This window comes from Eutrigla gurnardus, assembly GCF_963514095.1.
Source record: "Eutrigla gurnardus genome assembly, chromosome: 23".
NCBI classification, from domain to species: domain Eukaryota; kingdom Metazoa; phylum Chordata; class Actinopteri; order Perciformes; family Triglidae; genus Eutrigla; species Eutrigla gurnardus.
Genome location: NC_139934.1, coordinates 10,451,926 through 10,475,876, shown reverse-complemented (window position 1 = coordinate 10,475,876; position 23,951 = coordinate 10,451,926). Strand labels below are relative to the sequence as shown.

The window sequence follows — 23,951 nt, the reverse complement described above, 5'->3', positions numbered from 1 at the left end:
TTTCTGCCTGGACCAAAGTGGTGGACCAAAACAAGCAACCAGTGGGCCAAACCCAGAAGCTGGTGGTGCAGTCAATAGGTCACTATACGAGTACACGTATACACAGAGGTACTCTGTCATTAGTGTGTGTACACATGCAGAAATGTACGTTCTCCATATATTCCATGACCGAAGCTGTGGAACAACAACACCCACCGGAGCTGGAACACAACAAGCACATTCATTCACCTTTCCTTTCTTCTCCATCCCTCCACAACACACCTTCTCCTCACCCATCACATCCATTCCCCTCCTCTTCCTCTCTCTCTCCTCCTCCCCTTTTTGGATCTTGCATCCCTCTCTCTCTCCCTCTTTCTCTCTCCACGCCTCCGCTCCCGATTCTCCCTCCTTCCTCCTCTCCCGTCTTTCCCTAACCTCGGAGGACAGCAGGATGGAGGACAGGGTGTGGACCGCGGGTCTTCTCGTCGTTCTGACGCTGGGATGGACCGAGGCTCAGGGTCAGAACAACTTCACCAGGTAAGCTCAGAGATTTTGGACGTATATATCAAACGTCTTTCGGGCATGTGTGCGGCCATCAATGTCCCTCTTCATCCGTTTTCCTGCCTGTGCACATGTGGCAGGCCGTTTTCAAACCCACATCTGTGTAGATTAACTACTGTGTGTGTGTGTGTTTTTCCTATCCTGGTTGCCGTATTATGATTACAGAAAGCGCAGTAGAAATAGATGGTTGCAGTGTTGTGCGGTTGGTGTCCTATAAACACACAAAATGACAGCATGCTGTAGCTGATGTAGTGATTTAACCGGGCAGATGTACAGTAGCTTGCCCTGAAGTTTTTTTGGCAAAGCTGGATATAAATTCGGACTTTTTGCCCTTTAAATCCACAGTTTTTTGTTTTTTTGTAGATGCTTGTTGGACCTGGTGTGTGCCCTGCTATAGCTCCTTCTCCACACTTCTACATACAGGGTGAAAATTGAGCATGAGAGACAAACAAATGCCTGTGGGCAGTTTAGCTCCAGAGGGTCAGAAGGGAGGGACGCCACACCACTTTTTTTTAAGGGGGGGGCAAAAAGGCACACAACATATGCCTGAAGAGCATGACATAAAAAAAAGATTTTTTTCCTCTAGGAAACAAGCAAAAAAAACTGGAATGGAGCCACCGGCAATCAAGTTTGATGATAAAGCACAGCGGAAGCTTCCAAGAATCCAGAGACATCAAATTAACGTCTGCTGCAAAATTAAAACGTCGGGGCTTGCCCTGCTTTGATCCGTGTCTCACTTAACGCCATGTGTGAGCAGGCCGTCTGCAAAAAGTAAATACATGTTATGCCAACTGACAACTTTCTTGTGGTGCGAGTGGAGAAAGCTCGCAGCACACACACTGTATATTGACAAGTCTTACTGAAAAAAAAAAACCCAGAGAGTTCACTGGGAACCTCCCAGGAGTTGGAGAACAGAGACAAGACTGTGCCACTGTGGGTCTGCAGCGTGTATGTAAAAGTGTGTGTGGACTCTCAGAAAAGCTGGTTTTTCTTCCAGTCCAACAAGTTAAATGCAGTTGATGGTAGTTGTGTGATACTTTTTATTTTTTTTTTAGGCCCATCTTCCACTGTGGAGGCCACCTGGTCACGGACTCGGGCATCGTGGCCAGTGAGGGATTCCCAAGTCCCTACAAACCCAACAGTAAATGCACCTGGTACATCACTGTGAGTCATTTTTAAATCATTACACCGTTAACCTGACTGGAGGGGCTGCTATCATCATTGGACCAGTTTCAGTCAGATTATGCATCAAAACAAAAAATCCAACTTTTTATTCGTAAAATAATGCATTTCCAGGTTGATCTTGCAGAAATGTTGCTTTAAAAGGTGTTTTTTTCCTCTTTCTTCTGTTTTAATTCGAATGGATTCTTCCATTTATCTTATTGTTGAACATTCAACAACAGTTTTACAAGTAGGGTTGAACACGCTTGACAAAGAAACACAACGTAAAGCCCAGAGCAACACTGCAAGATGCCAACAACTCTGCTGCTGTAGATCAGTGGATGTCCTTAAACCTTCTCAGCCTGAACTGGAACGTACCATCTGCTCAAGTAATAGGGGGAGCCAGGCTGATGCAAAGCTCTCAAAAAGTACCAAATAACAACAATAAAAAAACACATTCCTGTTGTAACCACTGACAATCTTAATTCTTCCTCAGTGCGCCAACATGCTGTGAAAGCGGAGAATAGTTTACACCAGCCACCCCCACTAATCCCACATATTGGCAGCGCCCTGTCACTTACTGTAGGGACCTAATGATACACCAGTTTTCACTTTCTCTAATTAAGCCAATGAGCTGGAGCAAAACAACAAAAACAATCCTCTTTTCACAGACCTTAATTTCAACTAGCTCACCTTGGTTAATAGTAAAAATCATACTAATACATCAATCATATATGTAGTAAGTTTAAAAAACATCTTTACTAAAATCCAACACTTCATGCAATCTAGGAGGAAAACTTGAGGTTCATTTCAATGAAATCCTTTGAACATTTTGAACATTGGCTAGTCCGGTGGTTAAAACTGCTCAAAAAGTCTTTCATCACAGCGTTTCCTGTCGCCCCCTCCAGGTGCCAGAGGGTTACGTGGTCATGCTGTCTTTCCGCCTCTTCGACCTGGAGGCTGACCCCACCTGTCGGTACGACTACCTGGACGTTTACAACGGCCACACCCGCCTGGTGCAGAAGCTGGGTCGTTTCTGCGGGACGTTCCGGCCCGGCGCCCTCATCGCCACCACCAACACCATGATGTTAGAGATGGTGGCAGACGAAGCCACGGGGGGAAGAGGCTTCCTCGCTTCCTTCAGTGCGGGGAAGCCACATGTGGAAGGTGTGGCGATGTTATTCTTACATATTTTTATAGCATATATTTTTCTTTTTGCATCATATATTGTATCATAGGACAAGAAAAAACATCACTCCCTTATTTGAAAAAGGTTAAAAGGTTCAAGTCTGGTGTATTAGCATTTCCTAATTGTCATTCCTGCAGAGAACCAGTTCTGTGGAGGACGTCTGACCAAATCACAGGGCTCTGTCAAGACGCCCAACTGGCCCAACTCCAATTACCCAGCAGGCATCAGCTGCTCCTGGCACATCTCCGTAGAACCAAACAATGTAAGCCAATCGCATTGCACTTTCTACTTCTTACAAGTCGTCTACCGAAGACGTCCACTTTAGAGACTCAGACAGGCTTAAATTTGGTCAGGTGTTGAAAAAATGCATTAGACACAATTCCACAATATCATATATCAATATCATATAATATCATTATTATATTTGAGATTTCATTACAGAAAAATGCGAGGAGCTAGGCGTGTTAAATAACGCTAGTCGGTGCAGGAGGAGAGGGAGAAATGAAAATAGTAGTGCGTGTGTGTGTGTGTGTGTGTGTGTGTGTGTGTGTGTGTGTGTGTGTGTGTGTGTGTGTGTGTGTGTGTGTGTGTGTGTGTGTGTGTGTGTGTGACAGCGGTCCTGTGACGAAGTTCAAATGAAAGACTTCATTGAAGGTGTATTCGTATTTGCCAAGAGATTGAACATAAGGAAAGAGGGAAGGAAGCGAGAGCGAGGGAGAGAGTAAAGGCCCTTCTGTATTTCAGAGGTCTGGCCCTCCTGGCCCACCACCACCACCACCACCACTGTACTGTATGTCCGCACTGTGCTGGATTCATGAAAACCCGTCAGGAACAAACATGTACCAGCTCATTTCCAGGCACAAATTTCATAGTTGAAGTTGGAATGATTTGTGTGTTCATTGTGTTCTTCCGCAGGTGATCGAGGTGAAGTTCATAAAGCTGGACTTGGAGCCCGACATGTACTGTCGCTATGACTATGTGGCATTGTTTAACGGGGGAGAGAGGGATAACTCGCGGAGGATCGGGAAATTCTGCGGGGACAGGTCACCAGGGTGAGATTACTGATCAGAAGAATGGGTGATGAGATCCGCCAATGTTTCCAATCTGCTAATCCACCTCCTGTCCTCCCTTTTCCTCTGGTCCATAGAATAATAGTGACAAACGGGAACGAGCTCCTCGTCCAGTTCGTCTCCGACCTCAGTGTGACCTCAGACGGCTTCATGGCCTTCTACTCCAGTGTTCCCCGCGGGTCTCGGACACCCACCGCTGGGGGAGACTTCATCTATGGACCTCAGACGACGTCAACGCCTCAAAGAGCAGTCGTGAAGCCAAGCAAACCTCCCAAGCCGACTCCCAAACCTAGGCCTGGCCTCCAGCCTAAACCCACCACAAAACCGGCCAAAAGACCACTGGTGAAGATACCACTGAAACCTCCGCCACGCAGACCTATCGTCAAGCCTGCGGTCAAGCCCACGGCTAAACCCAAACCGGCTAAACCCACGCGTAAAGTGCCTGTGAAAAAGCCCACACCTAAACCTGGAGTTAAGCCTAGAGCTAAACCTACACCCAAACCTAAGATCATTAAGCCAGTGCTCAAACCAAGCATCAAGGCTAAACCTACACGTAAGCCTACACCGAAGACCAAGCCCACCTTAAAACCTGTTGTCAAACCAGCAAAGCCAACCCCTAAGAGCAGAGCTAAACCAACAACCAAGCCGAAGACTCAGCCTAAAGTGACACCTAAACCCGGAGTAAGCAAGACGGTGACGAAGAAGCCTTCTGTGGGCAACAAACGTGAGTGGAAGTAATGGATTTCTAAGTTAACAATCTGCCTCCATGTATCCTGTAGCAATGTGTTTAATCACAATTTTGTTGCCGCGTGTGTTTTCCTCAGCTTTACCACTGAACCCACTGTGTACACAACCCTGTAAGAGGACAGGAACTCTGCAATCCAGCTTCTGCCCTCATGACTTCGGTAAGCCACACCAGCCGCCATCTGCCCTTCACACATTTTCTGTGTACCGAAGCACGACCTAAATACTTAGACTCTCCTATGTTCTCTTTCTATCAGTGATTACTGGTAAGGTTACATCCTTGACCACTGGTCCGAGGGGCTCGGCAACAGTTGAGGTGTTCCTAATCAAGGCCTTTAAGGCAGGAAGCCTGAACATCACCAAATCGGGGCCCATCAGTTCGGTCACACTGACATCCACCTGCAAACGCTGCCCGGGGCTAATCAAAGGTACAGTACAACTTTTACAGCCCTTTTCTGTCTGTGCACATTGCAAACGCAACATTTTACCAACTGTTTCCATAGCTTCAGTTGTGTAATACTGCTGGTTGTCATGAATACCTACCTTCTTACATCCAATACCTTACTATTACTAATAATACTCAATGTTGATCACAAATGAATTAGTAGTAAACACTCGATTTGTAATAGAATTCCAGTGAACTGTGCTATGGCAACGTGCAAACATTTGTGTTAGAAATGTCAAATTCAAAGGAGAAAAAAATGGTTACAAATTATTGTGCATCAAAGGGAAAAACATAGGTAAATTATGCTATATTAAATAGCAATATATATCAAATATAACATTTATTTTCTCTGGTTTTCAGGTAATGAACTACAAAAGAGCACAAGCTCCTATTTTATGCAGACGATGTGATTCTTTATTCAACCAATTTTCTAGTGTCCGATCACAAATTGAATATGGGAGGCAATTGTGACTTGTATTCCTTTTGGAAGTAATTAAAACACATGATGAATATCACAGAAAGAGTGTAAAAAAATAAAAAGTCAGTATCACATGCCTATTGAACAGGTTCCATACATTTTTAAACATTGGTCAGTGAATTTAACCCACCCAGCTCAACTGGTGTGGGTGAGCATGACTTTCATTGTATTTGATATATGCCAACACATTTTTTTCTCTTGTTCAGGTCGGAACTACGTGTTGATGGGAAAAGTGGACGCCCAGGGCAACGGCCTTCTCAGCCCCACCAGCTTCACTCTCCTCTATAAGCCCATCCACGCCAAAGCATTGGCCGGCCTCTCGCGCAAAAAGTGCTGACATCACAGCCCAGCACACCAATCAGAGATGGACAGCCTTGACTATTTCTCTGAAAACATACAACTTAACATAGAGAGTGAAAATATTATGAGAAAAATGTATACCTGATTTTTTTTTTACATAACGCAATACTGTCATAAAAAGTTTGAAGAGGAAGGAAACATACATCATTAAGTATATTTTGTATTTTGTATGTAAATTATAATATTTCTGTGATAAAAGATGCACATCAATAAACCATATAATCCAGGTGCTGATGTGATGAATGAGGGATTGAGAAGCAGGTGGGTGTGGGGATCATGTGGTATGTGGATCACATGCACAATTGATTAATGTTATACCGTTAGTGAATCCAACCTTAAGATTGCAGTTGCAAGCAATGAACAATTGATGTTTTCAGCGGCCGCCATCCATTCCTTGTACTTACTGAGACGTGAATACAGCATCAAGTATCTATGAATGCGAAGGGTTGAAAGTTGATATTGAGTGCTTGGTCAGACTCTTTTTTGATGATCAGGAAATAACTATTTAAGCACTTAAGTAAGTAATTTAGCGTTTATCTTTTAGTAGTTTGTTGTATCAACTTTTAATATTAACAATAACCTCTTTTTGACCCTTTTACAACTTTAATTTTTTGGGGGGCGGGTGGAATCTCAACTTAATTCAACGTATTTGTTTTTAAATCTATCCAGGAAATTTGTTAATTTGTCTTAAATAACATTAACTTCAACATACATTGTGGTTGCTTGCAACTAAATGACTTGAGACACAGCAGTTGGAGCAACAAAAGTGCTTTAAGTTGACAAATAGAGTATTCCCTAATATGAACAATCAAAAACAAATACTTCAGAAAGACTATATTGGAAATACAAGCCTCAAAGTAGAAACTCGATGCAGCAGAAGTGATTACGCCTGTGACCACTGACACCTGTGATTTCCAATCAGCCTAATTGCATGGCGTGGTTATAAAATGACCTGTGAACACCAGAACTTTCTAGGTTTTGGACCTATAGGCTGTGCCTCGTGGCAAAAAAAAAAAAAAAACTTCACACAAAACTGCAAGATTTAACTAACTAACTAACTAACAAAACTGCATATTTGGAGCACATTTTTTGATGAAACAAAGATACATTTGTTTGGCTCAGATGGGTTCAAGCATGGCAGAACGTCGCTCCACAAATGTGTGCAACGCTGGTGTCCTCCATGCTGAGGTCTCTTATAAAAATGAAAGGTGGACATACGTCAATAAGTATTGACAAAATAAAAGATTTGAATCTCAGAATTGAATTGAGTGCCTACTGTGGGGCCTCTTTTTAACATAGTAAACTGTTTTTATCTTGAATCATCAGTGTGTGCTCACTGCTGTTGTGTCCTCTAGATGAGGAGGCCTGTACTGTCTGGGCTGCTGTGGTCACGTACATCAGAAACACGGCATTCAAATCCTTTTGCACTCATTATCGAGCATAAACTGTCCTACTTGGATGTTGCATTTCCTTCATCGGGACTCCCATTTCTCCAAGCTAATAGACAGGGAATTGAGTCTACGTCATAATTTCCCCAATTTATGAGACCGGTTATAAAACAGCAATTTTAGAAGTAGTTTGATTAGAGACAACTTCCTCTTATTTCCCTCTGTTAAGTAATCAACGTGTTGTTCGTGAGGTAAAGCACATCGAGGTTCCCATAATCATTTCTCAATAGTAGTCGATGTAACACACTGCCAGGTTTCTTTTTCTTTTAATGGATTTTTCAGGCACATATGTTCGAATGTATCACGGTTAATACACTGCATGTCATTTTAATCTTATATCATTCAAAGCAGTGAAAAGCATGTTGGTTTTCTGTTGTGATTAAATGTTATATAGTGGAAACCAAACAGTCAACCATTAAAAACATTGGTTCCCCCTGGATGTATGAGAAATCATAAGACGGGATGTGGAAAGTGATTGGTTCATTTATTGCGTCTTACTGACACAAATTATCAACAAAAAACATAATAAGGCAAAATCAACCCACAAAATACAAAACCTTGTATCATGTCCGGTACTCTCTATCAAGGTAAAGTCCAATTCTGGGTGCAACATGTAAACAACACAGCTCATGCCTCTTTTTGGACAGGAAGTGAGAGAAGATCCCTCTAAGCAGACTGCGCTGCAGCATCAGCAGGAGGTAGAAAAGGCTCAGACGTTATTCATGATCAGTGTCAAAATCTACAGTATCTTGGAGTCAAGCATGTATCTAACAAAGTGACATGACGGGCGTTATGATAAGACATATTAGTCTTGGGTTGCACCATTAACAACCTCGGCAGCCCTCAGGGATCGCGTCCCGGTTCTCCAGCGGCTTGTCGTGTCTCTAGATATCGTCGTCTGCGTCGGCTCGGCCACACAGGAAGAAGCAGAAGAGGACACAGCAACCGCCGATCAGGAAGAGACCCAGGAAGATGTAGACCAGGGTGGTGGTCCAGAAGGCAAACAGGTAGAGTGTCCTGTCGCAGTAGGGATCCACGCTTGTTGTGTTTTTGTTGTAGTTGGGCTGGTAAATAGTGTATATCCACACGTTACCTGTAAAAAGGAACACCAATAGAATAAATACATTGTTTAGCCATTTAATTCAATTCACAGGCATTATTTACTCTCTATATGTATTCTAATCTAACTCTGTAAAATGTTGTGAAAGTTGGTCTGTTTTAAAAAAATAAATAAACCATATTGCTACTTGAAAAGAACGTTTCTGTCTGTATGATTTCAGGATTGGCAGCCATTTTTTGTTTTTGAATTGTTTTTTGAAGAGAGGGTGACAGCACGCTGATACCCCAATGATTTGCTTTTATCACCACTGTTTCTTCAAACTTTGATCTTTTACAAGACATCTGTTTTGTCATTTATTTAAGTGTGATAAATAGTTTGGCTCTTAAGAGGTGACAGCAGAGAGAGATCTGGTTGATGGTGCCACAGAAGTGTAATATATATTAAGAATAGATTCAGCCCAAGAGGACTGAAAGGTAACAGGCTGACACGTTTAATTTCCATACAGTTTTATTTTTTAAATTAATTTACATTTACACTCAAGGGGTTTGTGCAGCTAGTATTATTAATAAAGCGAGTGAGATCTCCAGCAGTCATAGATGGACATCTAGTGTCCAACATATGTAACTACAACTGGTGCACAACAATGAGGTTTATACTGTGGTTTGGGTAAATATTTGATCCTGATTGGCTGCAGGTTATGCTTAATAGACTCCGAATGAGAAGTTCTGGTTAAACTGTTTGTTCACCGTTCTAAATCAATGTGCTGGCCACATTAAATAAAAACAATTAAAAACCGTATAAGGTCCGTCTTATTTACTGGAGTGCCCGTTTCTGTTTCATGAGAATTTGATGGGATGTTAATGATTTCTCCAGGTTTAGACCATCGGGGTTACCAGGGAAATTGACTTGTGAAGGAGCCTTAGATTTTGGCTGAAAAACACACGCAAATATGAAATAATGTAATAATTTCTTGATAATAGACATCTCTCGTCAGGCCTCCGAATGGGGGGAAGATGTGTCAGACATTATGGCTGCTATAACAAAATGGATGGAAAGGGTGAGATCTCCTCATCCCATCCATTATGTTTTCACATAAAGACACCTTAAGTGTGTAATCACACTAACACCTCAGGCACTCATCAAAGAAAAAAGCCCCAGAAAATGGAGATGAAAATCGCTGTCTACCATTTAAAGTTGGATTAAATTCACCTGTAGTTTGTGCTGTTGTCGAATGGTTATACTGAGAATATTTTTACTCTACCCTCACTGATGTAAATTAAGAATGGCATTTAAGGCATCCTATTACACCAGAAATAATCAGAAAAAAGCATTTCCCTCGGCCATGGCATAACGTCAAATATGCTGTGTCACTTGCACTCTTTGGTCATGCTTCTCTTTCCATTAGTCAGCCGTCCAGTTTAAACTCACCAGCAATAAACCAGCAGAAGAGGAAGAACGATGTCAACGAGTTCCAGGCCGTGCAGACCCGACTGAGCGGGTTAGGGGGGCCGTCTTCAGGGCTTTTGGCACAGGGCAGGCAGGAGAGCAGCGCCAGCACCAGGCCAAAGACCCCCACCACAATCAAGTAGATGGGGATGAAGTGCTGCCGCGGACAGTCATCCAGATGTACCGCACCTGTTGACACGCATTTAATTGCACTTTCCGCATTCAAGATGTGATAAAACCTCAATGATGCAACAGGAAAAGACTGTTTGTAGATATGAATCTGTCACTCACCGATCGCAATCTGAGCAACAGGAATGACACAAAAAATCAACTTTGAACATGCTGCAAGAAGAAAAGAATATATTTAGATGAAAGCACAGACACTTGCAATCTTCTTTTCTGTAGATATTCTCAGCAAAATGAAACTATGAATGTGTATGAATCGGTTGAGCTCACCTAGTATGGGCGTCGGGGGTTGAGGAGGGCTGCGGATGCGTCGAATAAGGCCGCTGCTTGACATTTTCAGTAATGAGGACTCAAAACCTGAGGAGGAAGATTAAGAACTGAAACAGAAGTGAAGACTAAAGTTGTCTACATTGTTAAAAAGTACAAGTCTGCATGCTGAAAGCTGACATTTAAGACAAGACAAGGCTAAGATTAATCAAATACTCAATAGACACAAAAGTGAGGGACATAAATAATTCATTATCAATTATTCAATTAATTGTTTAGTCCATGAATGTCCAAAAATTGTAAAAACGACATATCACTATTTCCCAGAGCCTCAGGTGACCATTTCAAATTGCTCAAATTGTCCAACCAACAATCCATAACCCCTAAATGTTTCATGGTCTTTGTAACAAAACAGGCAAAACCAGCAAATCCTCATGTTTTAAGGCTGGAAACCATAAACATTTGGCATTCTTGTTTGGAAAATGTCTTATTTTTTGATGATGCTAAATCTGGACTATTTGATAAATTATCCTAAATCGACTGCATCCATTCGTAATGGGTCAAAGACTCGTTTTTGATTACACTTCACTTCCCATAATGCAACTGGGAAGACCCCCGATGCCTCTTGCATGCACAACAACACCTATAGTCTGTATTGAAGGCTTTCCACCAAAAGATGGAGGTTTTGAGCTCCCTGGATAACCCTGACGATGTAATCAGGGATATTTTACTTTCGACTGCTCCCTTCCTCAATCTCATACATACGACTGCTCATTAGAGTGATATGATCACGGGGTAGGTCAGGTTATTCATCCCATCCTAAATTCAATTTAGTTTTCATCCAACTCCTCATAATGAGTGAGATATAAAAATACCCGTAGAATAAATTGTTTTCTCAAATGCCTTGAATATTTTTGTTGTTTATGTTTTCCCCTCAGTCTCATTCTGTGAACTCTTCTCCGGCATAGTACAGGAAAAACAGGTTTCAAGATATTAATGTTGTTCACGCCAAATTCCTGCCCCGGCCTTTGTTACTTAAAAATAGTAACATCAGCTTCATTTTAGGGGAAAATTCAACCTTCAACATGCATTGCATTATTGTTAGAATGGTGAACAGATGGAGAACAATTAGCTACAGGAAGTCACTCCTTGTGTTATGAATGAAGCGGTACACAAGTTTCTATTACTATTAGTCTGGGGGGGGGGCACCCAGACACCTGGACACCCGGACCCCCCTCCAGGTTTGGGCTGAGCCCCAAAAGCTCACAACATCTTGCTCCACCCCTGCACATGTACTGCTTAGCGTGGCTTCAATACACAGTTTGCGTTGGAAGAGGTTTGACTGCATTCCCAGCAAAGCCAGTTTGTCCAACAGCCTTCAGCAGGAACAACAAATGGTTTTTGTTTTGTTTTTTTTAAATATGCAACAGGAAAACTAAAATCGACGTTGGGCATTTTCAACTTGAGTTTTAAAACATATTCGTGTCTGAAAGTTGCTGAAAAAATGCCGTCAAACCAGAAAAGATAACGTGGCCTCGCCTTTCGTATTTTAGCTATCGTTTAATGTTAACCTCGCCCCGCTAACACGGATATCAAGTCAACTTCTGGTGTCTGAAAACTGCTTAAACTACACATGTAAAGTGTTAAAGTGTTAAAGTGGGATTTAGTAGGTGGGGAGTTGCCGGTTTGATTCTCCCGACACTTACCTTAGCTGTCAGTCTACCTTCCCGCTGTGTGTGTGAGTCCTCCGCGGTGACAGCGGCCAACGAACGCGCCTCGTGACATGCCAAACCTCCACCTCGCGGGAGCGCGCGTGCCCAGAGTGGCGTTCACGCGTCAGCTGAGACACATTCATTATTGGCGACAAAAAAGTAAGAAGTAAAAAACTAATGTTTAATGTATACAGCATATTACTACTACTAATAATAATAATAATAATAATAATTATTATTATTATTATTATTATTATTATTATTATTATTATTATTATTATTATTATTATTATTAATAAACTGTTCCAGCTGTGATCAGATTGAGGATAACAAGGTTGGGAACTACCAAAAAATGGCCTAAAGAGTTTAAATTCTAGTGAATGCATAAGAACTTACTTGCTCATTACATTTCTTAATGGTTTTAGATGTCTAATATTCGAGATGCTGTCTCTACATTTAAACAGTATTAAAAATGATATAATGTGTGTAGTAAACTTAAAAAATCATTTGTGTTTGTAGAACGGAAGTTTGAGCTAAATGGAAATAAAACGAGCAAATAAAGGTTCCAATCTGTACACCTGCTTGAGAGAGAATAAAAACTAAGTGACTAAGCAACATAAAGCATCTATGTTTTACAATCAAACACAGGTCATCACTTTCAAAAGCAGCACTCAGGATAAACAAATACAGCCGAGCGAGAGCAGATAAAGGTTGAAGCAGCCTTTTATTCCGACTTTGTGTAGTTTGCATTGGAACACAGGTGTGGCCACATGCAGGAGCCGTTCTCCTGAGTGGTGTCGGCCGCAGTGATGATGCAATCTATCTCCATTATCTAAATGTTAGGAAGTTAGTTCATGCTTTCATTCTCATATTTTCTCTTTGTGTGATTTTTAAAGTGAGATGAACAAACTTTAAAACCTACTTGCATTTTATTGAATCATGTTCAAACATTCACCCTCGAGTGTACACTGTCTGACTACTGATTATCGTCTTGTCTAATCATGTAGAGATATGAGGTCATCCAAATTCAGCAGAATTGAATGAAGGAATGCACTGTGTTGGGACAAAACTGTCTGGGCTAAATGCTGAATAGAACATCTTCCTTAAATAGCTCTTCTAGTCTTCTATAAAATAAAATTATTTCAATAATCCAACCACTGGTAATCATGAAATAGATTTAACAATATTAAAACTGACAACACTTGAAGTTAAATTAATTATTTAATAATAACAAAATGTTTTTAAAACATTTACATACAAGCATATTGACAACAAATAATTGTAAAAATCACAAGACAGTTTTAATGACAGTAACAACAGTAAATACAGCACCTTTTCCTTTAGTCTTCATCCCTGTTTTTTGATTAGTTCACTTCCTGTGGTCACCGGGGGCAACGAGACGCTGCCGTCAGTCACAAGTCTGAGAGACGCACGCTGGAGGACGTCTCAACGAGGACGCTCCCTCGGCCTCCTGAGCGGGACTGGCCGCCTCGCAGATCGATCGCGTGGCTCCGGCCCCTCTCGGACGCCGCCGTCTGGAGCCGGGCCCGGCCGAGCACGCAGTCCCACAGCCGACCCCGGCTCCACAGCTGCACACAAGACAGGCTTGAGTGTGTGTGTGTGTGTGTGTGTGTGTGTGTGTGTGCGAGAGAGAGAGGGAGAGAATATGAATGTGTCAAACCTCAATAGAGATGTGTGTGCTGGGGTATCTCCTGTAGAAGATGGCTCTGAGGTCGAACTCAGGGTTTCCCTCCGCCTTGAAAACCCGCGTCCTTATGACGTCACTCTCACACCGCACTATGGCATAAACATCTGGAGCTGTGGATTAAAGGACGACACGTGTAACAACTTGTTTCAGGTGCTTCTTCTACAGTGAAACAGGAGGAGGGGTGATGGAGTCCTACACCACCTGTCTGTTTGGGAGGGCTGAGGCCGGTCGCCCTGCGGAGGTGGACTGTGGTCACCACAGAGGGTTGAGGTAGAAAACACTGGAAGACAGAGGGAGACGGCAAATCCTCCCTCAGTTCCCTACAGCAAAAATAAAGATTATAAGACAAGAATGAATTGACAGAGGTTGATCCATATCTTGGGTTTGTGTGTGTTGGGGTCACACCTGAGTCGGATATGGGAATGGGAGAAGAGGCGTAGGAGAAAGCGCCCCGTGATGCCCGGCAGGAAGGTGGTGGGCAACGCCACGTAGCGCCCCGGAGACAGAGTCCCCCTCAGCGTCACGCTGCGGGAGTCCATGTAGATGGAGCTGGCCGCCTGCTCCACCACGCACTGCACCCGGCTGCAGCGGTTCACCTCCACCTGGAAGACGAGGCAGCAGTGAGAAAACGGAGACGGTGCGCGCTCACAGTTTGTGGGTCCGGCTCACCTTCAGCACTTCGAAGCCGATCGGCAGGTTTTCTCCTCCTCCGTCTTTCCTCCGTATCCTCCGGTCCTCCTGCTGCAGACAGATGAGCACCTCCTCCTCTTTGCCTCTCACCTCAAACATGAACTACAAAGTCAGGAAGAAAAATGTTTTTAAAAAAAAGAATAAAATGCATCCAATTTTCACTTCAGTTTTACCTGTGGATTGTGCAGGAAAGTGTCTCTGTGGTTGATGCATCCTCCACATCGACTCCTCTTGTCCATCTGTGCCTCCCATCCTCCCGCCTCTCCACCATCATCTTCCTCTGTGGCTTTTTTCGCAGCCTTATCCGGCTCCCGCCTTCCTCCCTTCTGCTGACTCTCCCCGAGTCTGGCCTCCTTCCGGTTCCCTCGCTGCTTGGTCCCCCCAGGTTTGGACTGGTTCCTCACCAAGCTCAGCCCGTGGTCGCTGGACGGAGGTGCTCCCGGGAGAGTGGGAGCCGGAGCCCACTCCCCGTAGCGCCGCACCTCCCTCCAGTGAGAGCTCGGCCACAGCAGAGCCCTCTCCACCAGGCGACACACCACCACGTCTGTGAAGTAGTGGCAGAAATCCTTGAAATCCATCCTGAGGAATAAATTAGCATGAGAGTCATGTGACATTTCTATGAAGAATCAGAAATATGTAAATGATTCATTCTCCATTGTTCCTTCCATGCTGATGAAAATGAAAATGTACCAGAACTCCCCGACGTCTCGAACGATGAGGCCCATCTTCTCCCTCTCTGCACGACTCATCTGTTGCCACTGCTGTGACCTGCAGGGGGCGTGCAAGGGCAATAATGTCAAAGGCAGCAGGGGGGGGGGGGGGATGCAGAGCTGCAAGGTCCAACACACTGGCAGTGACATGTAAAAGTACAAGTAGCGTTTTAACTTCTGGAAACCTTTATGGGTCCATTTTGGCCATTTTCAGAGTTTCTCAGACTTCCATAACGTAAAAGGCAGATGTCCCCCTCGTAAAAAAACAATTCCAACACTATTGTAAAATGTCAGAAACTGTAATTATAAAAATGCTGTAAAAGCAGTCTGACGCTGTTAAACTCTCCCCTCAGCGCCAGCAAAACATATGATGTACTCATCAGTCGGACATGTGGCAGGTGAAGCCGGCGCGGAGTTCAAAGTATAGCCCTCACCCTTGGCTCCAAGCACCCGTCCAGTCCGTGGTCCCCCATGGGTTCCTCATGCGCACCATGAAGAGTCTGGACATCCAACCCGTCTTCGTCAGCTTCTCCCCTTGCCTCACCTTCCTCACGGCTGTGATCCCGTAGGCGTGTCCTCGCACCAGGCCACAGTCCAGCACGGACTCCACCGTCTCCCCCTCTGCCGGCTGGGAAATGACAGATTTATATAAACTCATCTTTTTCACCACGCATTGTGCATCTCTCCTACCCGTATGGAACAGGTGATGAGGGCTTTACGCTCATGGGCCTGAGCTAACGTCTGGAAGAATGCCCTCCGCTGGTCGCCGTGCAGGCCGAGGGCCTCGCGATCCAGACTGAGGGGCTCCGAAACCCCGCCGGTGAAGTCGATCAGCGCCTCTGTGGTGTTCCCTCCCTCCAGGGCCTCGTAGCAGCCGTTTAGCCTGGAGAGCAACCAGAGAGATTCACTGAACGGGTAATGGCCGTGCTCATCTTCGCCCTCTTCTGTCTCCTGGAGAGAGTAGGACTCTACTGGAGCCCTTACTTGGCGTAGGCCTTCTCCAACAGGGCGCTCCAAAACTCCCGCGGTGTGGCCGAGCGGCAGAAGAGCAGCAGTCCATCCCTGCTGACCGGCAGACGGTCGTCCACGACGACATCCATCCAACGGCCCAGTCTCCAGAAACGGAAGTGGAAGATGCCTGCGTACAGGTCGAGATGCTTTGGATTCCACTCCTGGTCCACGTGGTCCGGGATCACCTGGGGGGGACGAGAGGGGAGGGAGATGGCGTGAAGGAAGGGGGGAAAGAGGGGAGGAATAAAAGGATGACAGAGGAACGCAAACACACAACCTTCTTCCACAGAGACGGCTCAGACGCTAAGCAGGAAATGGCAGCCACCATCCAGCAGTTACCCAGACTGCCTTGGTGCAAGTCCCGCGTGCTGATGCCATCAACAAACAGACGGGGGTCCTTGCATATCTCCTGGAGTGTGATCGGAAGAAAGGAAGGGACACATTAAATCCACTCTGGTGAACTGCAGCAGTGAGTAGCGTCACAGGGCTTCATGGGGTCCGAGTGTCAGAGATATGCTGAGGTGTGGATCTGTTGAGCTCAGTTTGGACAGGCTCAGGTGACAGTGGAGGTGCCCAAGGTGGACACACATGCAAACAAATGCACACTCAGTAGTCATAACCTGCTCTAAATGTAACTCCAGATGATACGAAACCTTCCTTCTGGTGTCAACTTCGCCTACATGGTGAAGTACACATTTAATGGGAATTAGTGTGTGTGTGTGTGTGTGTGTGTGTGTGTGTGTGTGTGTGTGTGTGTGTGTGTGTGTGTGTGTGTGTGTGTGTGTGTGTCAGCAGATAGAGAATCATCCTACCATCCGACTCCGTGTTGATACACGCTTAAAATACCTGAGTGAGGCATTAGGAACACAATACCATTAACCCTTCATTTTCTGGCCCGAATCAACAGATTAAACAGATTAAGAGCATTGAAGGCTTGGCCAACATGAACCGATGAACTGCTGATCGAACCACACAGGCATTCCTGAATTTAGAGCTAATATAGGACCGATTCAATTAATAACGGTGCAATTAATCCGTGAAAAGCCTTAAAAAACATTGCATTCCTAAAAAAAAAGGCTTTACAAAGGATTAAAATGTCATTTATAGAGGTTGTATTTTCCCAACAGAGAGTTATTATTAGTAATGTTCTGTCACTTATGAGTCCAGGTCACATTAATTAATTAATTAATTTACTAGGAATTATTTTTTACACCCAGAAAAAGTCAATTTAAATGGCAATATTTTCATGTACATAATTGATAATTGTAGATTTTTTGTTGTCTGATTTTCCATCATTCTTTGAATTGAGTATTCAATATTATTTAGTGTGGCATTTAATGGTCCTTTAAAAGTCTTCGATTTAACTTGAACAATGCAGACGAAGCAATGTGGGGAAAAGCTTTGTGGGTTCTGATCTCTTTCATTTTATATGCATCTTATGTGGTCATTTTGACTCATTTTTACACACAATCCATTTCCTACAATAAATCCTTACACTTTTACGTTTTTTGCCGCTGACTGGGCAATAAGTAATTCAACCTTGACTTTCATTGCCACCATTAAAGGCTGCTCGCTGTAGCCACAATAACACCTATTATTATACACATATCAGTGTCCTAAAACCATCTGACTATTAAACTTGACTGTTGCCTTTTCTAAACACAACTGTAAACACACACACACACACTAATAGAGCACCCAAGGTCTCACTGCCTGACGACTCTCCTATAATAGAAAGTGCTTTAATTAACCCCTAATCTGACGGGAATGTAACATGCACTGGATTTAGATGAGGGAGGAGAGGAAATATATTTGGAAATAACTCTTTGTTGTTGTTCATACTGGTTTGAAGGTTCCCTCCCCATCCCCCCTCACCCCCGGCCTCTTCCAGGTCAGACCCGGCGGGGGCTCCCTCTTGTAGAAGAGGGACTGGTCGGTGGCGGGGAACAGGGGGTCCTTGAAGAGCGCGCCTCGACGCAGGCAGGCCCGCCTCAGCTTGTGAAAGCTCTGACCCTGGAAATGTTTCACCCGTTCAGGCATCGTGCTGGAGAGGAGAGACGGGGAATTAGAGGAAAAATCATGAAAAGTCATTGGATCAGTCAGTCATTATAGCTTTTGAAATCACAAATTAAATGAGTTGCTGTGGGTAAAGTTTCACCTGTGTGTTCGAGGTGTGACATCCTGCACACAAATACTAAACTGTGTGTGTGTGTGTGTGTGTGTGTGTGTGTGTGTGTGTGTGTGTGTGTGTGTGTGTGTGTGTGTGTGTGTGTGTGTGTGTGTGTGTGTGTGTGTGTGGATATGGGTGAGAGCAACAGTAAGGTAATGATACCGTTTTAGTCATCAGTGATATGAACTGCTGGGGTTCCTGAGTCAGCTGTGTGTGTGTGTGTGTGTGTGTGTGTGTGTGTGTGTGTGTGTGTGTGTGTGTGTGTGTGTGTGTGTGTGTGTGTGTGTGTGTGTGTGTGTGTTCACGGCGGGTCATCTCAGGGTCTTGCTGTGCAGAGAGGAAAAAGAGATGGAACCTTGCAGGTGCTCGGCTTTGCAGACGCCAAGCGGGTCGGCGTCGTCAATTATCAGCGAGGTTTTGTTTTTCCTGGTATCACGTTTTCCTCGGAGAGGCTCATGAACACGAGGAAAACATATGAAGCTAACACTCTCACACGATCCATGATTAATGAACGCATAACAAATTCATGACACCAACGCTGCAGCCAAACGGAGATATATCTCACAAAACCATTTGATTCAATGATATCTCTTCTAATATGTCATTTACATGAGTATTTCAAAACTGAACAGAAATGTATTTTATCTTCTTATTGTTTGGTTCAATTTCAGTAATAATTCATGTTGCCATATTGTATATTCTGCTTTATAACCTCTAAAACATTTCTTTTGTACGACAGATAACATTTGTATTTGTTTTTGTTTCATGCTTTTACTTTTACTGCTGCTTTGTATTCTTTTGTCAAGTTTTGTTCAATCCGTTTGCTGTGAGGATTTCAAGTGTCTTAGCCACCCAGGTCAATAAGACTCCTGAACACGTAAACATACTGAACAAACAAAGAACATCCCTAGTTTGTGTAAGAAGAGAGGAATCTTTCATCGTCGCCCAAGGCTCCATCAAGAAGCTTTTATCCACTTAAAGCTACATTGTTAATTAATGAACGTTTAACTGCGACTACGATCCACTGCACTTTTCCTTCACAATGATTTTCTTAGAAATGAAACATCGGCAGTTTGTTCTAAAATAACCCGTTCTCATTTTAAATATATGGAAATATAGGCTTTAGAAATATAAAAGTTTTACCCTTGAAACATTATTAGGCAGCATCAGAATACACTTGTTATAAATATTTGTAGTAGTAGTGGTAGTAGAAGTATTATTATATATAGAGTGAGATATTATTGTCTGGTGTTAGTCTGTGTATTAAAAGAGCTGTCATCACTTGGAGTGATTGCCTGTTCCAGTCCCGTGGTTTGAATGCTGCCTTTCAAGTATTTTTGATTTTTAGTGACGTTATTCTCTCGTTATTATTACCTGCATTACATAGTGATGTTACTGGTTATACATTAGTGAGTTTTATGCATCTTTTATATTATATAATGCAGCTAAATAGCTGTTACCTTATAGTCAGACGTGTATCCTCTTGCTTGAGATGAAAGTATTCCTCGGGCTCAGGTAGAGGATCCTGGACGTGTTCTTCTTCGCTCATTCAGAGGTAGTCACACTCTCTTGAGACGAACAGCCAGCATTTGTCGTCTCGTTCCTCTCGGTCTTCTTTGTCCCAGAGTCAGCAGATAAAACTGGCTGACGAGCCGACAGAATGTTCCTTCTTCCGTCCTCTGAATCCGTCTCACTCATCTCCTCCGGGTGTTTAACTTGGTGTCATGTTAGAGTTTCACTGGATGGAGATGGAGAACAAAAACTGAAATTAAAAAACTAAGTGAATGAAATGCAAAAAGACATCTACACTAGGAATGATGCTGCAGGGTAAAAGTACGGCTTGATGTGAGCACTGAAATTTGCTGACACATTCTCTTACGTGTGTGTGTGTGTGTGTGTGTGTGTGTGTGTGTGTGTGTGTGTGTGTGTGTGTGTGTATATACGTAACAGCATCTGATGCATGAGCGTGTGTGTCCATGTGCATACAGCCGTGACACACAGGGCAGGGTGACACTGCTGTAACTGTATCCCCCCCCTACACACACACACACACACACACACACACACACACAGACAATAGACAGACAGTCACCCAGCTGAGTGACATAACACAACATTGGAAACCCCGTGGACGCCTCACACTGTTACTGCACTTACTCTTGAGTTTCTTGCACTTAAGACGAACACTTTATCCTGTGACGTCTTTGTGCAAACTGTTCTGCAGCTGGAGAACATGAACGAATGAGTGTGTGTGTGTTTGTGTGTGTGTGTGTGTGTGTGTGTGCGTGTGTCACTCACTTCTGGTTGAAGCAGAATCCGTCTTCTCCTCTCATATCTCACCGCAGTTCCTTTTCAGTCCTCATATTAAAACGGCGCACATTTCCCCCTCTCTTCTCATTTTCTGCCTTTTTTCTCTCTCTTCTCTTCTCCCACACGGACTCCCGGGGTTTCCGTTGCTGTCGAGTGTGTTGCCCCTGACACCTGAGAAACCAAGAGGCAAGCGCCTTCTATTTTAACCAGCTCACTGCCAAATATCAAGCTAATTATCCACCATTCCTATGTGATCACTCAGGGCTGATACACTAGAAAACCTCTTTCAGTCAAATGCCTCTTTGAGGGCCACAGATGCAATTCATTGATCATTGAAACACTGAAAACATAGCAACATCATATCATAACACACATATCAAAACCTAAGCATACTGTCTTATGTCTCTGATTGTATTATATTCACAGTACAAATTGTGATTATTAATACCATGTTGATAAATGCCTTATTTATTTATTATTTGTTTGCATTCAGTCAGCTGGTGAATTACAACTCAGGACTTTCTTGATTTAAGGTGACTGTTAACATGGAATTATCTTGTATATACTTGTACTTAAATGCTATTATTTTATATGTTTTGATTAAATAAAGACCATTATGAGTATACGCTTGTATGTACATAGTCCTGCTATCTATATTAAATAATGCATAGCCTTTTATACTAGAAATACTATAACCATGTCATACATCAATGCTGAATATATTAATCTATATTAGTACAGTATACGTGTATTAAAGGGTGTATATTAGTACTTTAGCCTATGTATTTCTACATAAATAGCCGACAATATGCACTAAAACAAGTATTTTTCTATATACTGGCATATATCACAAGTTTTTATACTGCATATATTAATATATACGTTCATCGATGGCCATGTATCAGGATCTCAATCATTAAACACCCAGTAAATGTGTGTTTAAATGTCTCATAACACAATAACCATGATATGAGAAATCACGCAAATAATAACAAACCTCTCCAGGAAGATGTTTAGCGACTCTTGTTGTTAAAATTCAAACAATAATTTAAAAGATATCTATTTAATATATATGGAATGAGTGAAGGGCGGAAGTAAAAAGTATAATACAACTAAATAAATAGTAAATAATTACTTTTCTTGCATCGTTTTCTTCCATCGACAATCGTCCCTGAAATCCGAACACCAGGCATCGATTACTCACGTCTGTGGGGATTTACTACGCATGCGCCGTTCCGACTTGTTGCCGTCAGGAAAGTGCCGATGTGGCCGCGGAGATATTAAACTGTGGTCTCGCCTGGAAGTTTACGAACACATTGACGCGATGAAACTGTGTATCGTGGTCGTGTTTAGTGTCTGCTGTCTTGTCACAGCAGAAGAAGACGAGAGGCTGCCGAATAAATGCGAAGGTAGAACGAAGAAGTGACGCTAGCTAGCTAGTTGTGTGGGTTTATAACAGTGTTGTGGCATTTGTTTACATAGTTTTGTGTCGTCCTAAACTGGTACTAACGTGGTTGTAATGCGGGTTTATTCCGGTGTTTCTCCTGCCTGCCAGTGTGTAAGTTTCTGACGGTGGAGCTGCAGGCGGCTCTGGAGAAAACCGGCCGCTCCAAAGAGGTGCTGGAGGTCGGAGAAGTGCTGGACACGGGCAGGAGGAGGAGGAAGATTAAATACAACACCTCGTGAGTCCAACTCTGGGGAGAGAAAGATAAACACATTGCAAATGCGTTGTTTAAACGGCTAGAAAGCTTTGCAGCGTCGTTCGTGTGTGAAATGCCAGTATTTATAAGTATTGTGATTCCAGGGAGACTCGGCTGACTGAGGCGGTGGACGACATATGTGAACGCATCCTGCAGTATAATGTTCACGCAGAGAGGCCTGGCAGCCTGCGGTACGCCAAGGTGACGCATACCTGCCCTTTAAAGCCCTCACCTGCATTACACGTGTTTTTAATGGTTTAGGAGGTTTAATCTGACGTGACGTCACGCTATGATTCCCAAAACCTTGCAAATATGTTTGTGCTCCTGTCATTTGCAAATATTGATATACATTTGCGGATCATTCTGACATCTGGCTGGTTTGTGTGTGACGCAGGGCGCCAGTCAGACCATGACGACTCTGAAGAACCTGGTCCACAAGGGGGTCAAAGTGGATCTGGGTCTGCCCTTTGAGCTGTGGGACGAACCCTCTGTCGAGGTGTCGGACATGAAGAAACAGGTCAGGGAATGTGAAGGAAAGATGTATTTCACAACCCAACAACAAAGTGATTTCTCAGAAGAAAACACCCCCTTTCTATCACCCTAAATGACATTAATGTGTACAGCAATGTACCTGCTTGTGACCTCCTACACTTGTGTGTGTTGTCCAGTGTGAGACGATGCTGGAGCGCTACGAGGAGGTCGTGGAGGACTGGTACTTCCATCATCAGGACCAGAGGCTGGAGAACTTCCTGTGCGAGAAGCACGTCCTCAAGGCGTCAGAGCGAGGTGTGTGTGACGCATGACCCACAGAAAAGTGGCACAAGCTGCTTACGCTCTGCAGCTTTGGACGGTTTTAAGCCTCTTCAGCTTGGGAGCACGTTTGCCAAAGTGTCATCCAACACTCTAGCTGTGCATTCTCAAAGGCGATTAAAGAAAAGCATGCTTTCAAGACATGTGCTTTTGTTTTTTTTCTCTCCCTCCCTCAGAATGTATGAAGGAGGCGTCGAAAGGAGACCTGGGGAGCAAAAGAGGAGCCGAGGAGGCAGAAAGCGACGGCTCAGAAGAGGAGGACAAAACACACGACGCTGGGGAGCTATGAGGGGAAACTTCTTTTTCTTTTTTAAATCGGAAGACAACAGAATAACCTCAGTTTTAACTTTTGGCTGCAACCTGCAAAGAAACTATGTAATGTGACATCATTTGAGCTTTCAGGCAACATTTATATCATATTCCTGGAGCCAAACATTGGCTCTAGATTTTATGTTTTACGCTTCTCCTGTTTTTACATGCATGGTGTCAGCCTTTTAAGACCCGTGGCACCTTATTAAACCCTCAGCTGTTTGGATTAAGGTTTGAAGCCCTTCCCATTAATAGTTAAGTCCTTTCCAGTGTTATATGATGTATGCATCTCTCTTTATGCCAACAATATGGTACATATCAACATTTTTACCCAAAATGAAAGCCTTAAAATGCAATATGTACAGTTTTTTATTGTGAATAAAGTGTTTTTTTAATATCACCTCGGACTATATGACTATTTTGTTGC

The 23,951-nt window shown here is 43.4% G+C and overlaps 4 protein-coding genes across 5 annotated transcripts; 2 read left to right on the top strand and 2 right to left on the bottom strand.

Annotated features, from left to right (window-relative positions):
• The first annotated feature begins 372 nt into the window (after nt 1-372).
• On the top strand, nt 373-6,214 carry pcolceb (procollagen C-endopeptidase enhancer b). The gene is made up of 9 exons (XM_084002633.1): nt 373-516; nt 1,596-1,704; nt 2,610-2,868; nt 3,028-3,152; nt 3,806-3,942; nt 4,038-4,684; nt 4,785-4,865; nt 4,962-5,132; nt 5,834-6,214. The coding sequence occupies exons 1-9, from the start codon at nt 431-433 to the stop codon at nt 5,962-5,964; spliced, it is 1,746 nt and encodes a 581-aa protein (XP_083858759.1). The 5' UTR covers nt 373-430; the 3' UTR covers nt 5,965-6,214.
• A 1,471-nt stretch (nt 6,215-7,685) lies between these two features.
• On the bottom strand, nt 7,686-12,235 carry LOC311008581 (transmembrane protein 272). 2 transcript variants are annotated; one of them, XM_084002297.1, is made up of 5 exons: nt 12,101-12,235; nt 10,398-10,484; nt 10,233-10,283; nt 9,924-10,130; nt 7,686-8,528 (listed from the first exon to the last, which is right to left on the bottom strand). In XM_084002297.1, exons 2-5 carry the CDS (start codon nt 10,459-10,461, stop codon nt 8,320-8,322), a joined length of 531 nt encoding a protein of 176 aa, XP_083858423.1. In that variant the 5' UTR covers nt 10,462-10,484; nt 12,101-12,235; the 3' UTR covers nt 7,686-8,319. The 2 variants fall into 2 exon arrangements, with proteins under 2 accessions (XP_083858423.1, XP_083858424.1); XM_084002298.1 differs by having other exon boundaries at nt 10,398-10,504; nt 12,101-12,215.
• A 193-nt stretch (nt 12,236-12,428) lies between these two features.
• On the bottom strand, nt 12,429-23,172 carry LOC311008579 (calpain-5). Its single transcript, XM_084002295.1, has 16 exons — nt 23,037-23,172; nt 22,774-22,893; nt 20,694-20,876; nt 19,856-20,133; nt 18,101-18,269; nt 16,503-16,634; nt 16,199-16,410; nt 15,905-16,097; nt 15,649-15,842; nt 15,195-15,272; nt 14,678-15,083; nt 14,484-14,606; nt 14,220-14,416; nt 14,016-14,134; nt 13,788-13,924; nt 12,429-13,695 (listed from the first exon to the last, which is right to left on the bottom strand). Exons 4-16 carry the CDS (start codon nt 19,942-19,944, stop codon nt 13,519-13,521), a joined length of 2,226 nt encoding a protein of 741 aa, XP_083858421.1. The 5' UTR covers nt 19,945-20,133; nt 20,694-20,876; nt 22,774-22,893; nt 23,037-23,172; the 3' UTR covers nt 12,429-13,518.
• cnpy4 (canopy FGF signaling regulator 4) lies at nt 21,933-23,924 on the top strand. The gene is made up of 6 exons (XM_084002296.1): nt 21,933-22,114; nt 22,261-22,387; nt 22,510-22,606; nt 22,800-22,922; nt 23,074-23,191; nt 23,392-23,924. Exons 1-6 carry the CDS (start codon nt 22,030-22,032, stop codon nt 23,502-23,504), a joined length of 663 nt encoding a protein of 220 aa, XP_083858422.1. The 5' UTR covers nt 21,933-22,029; the 3' UTR covers nt 23,505-23,924.
• Nucleotides 23,925-23,951: the final 27 nt, after the last annotated feature.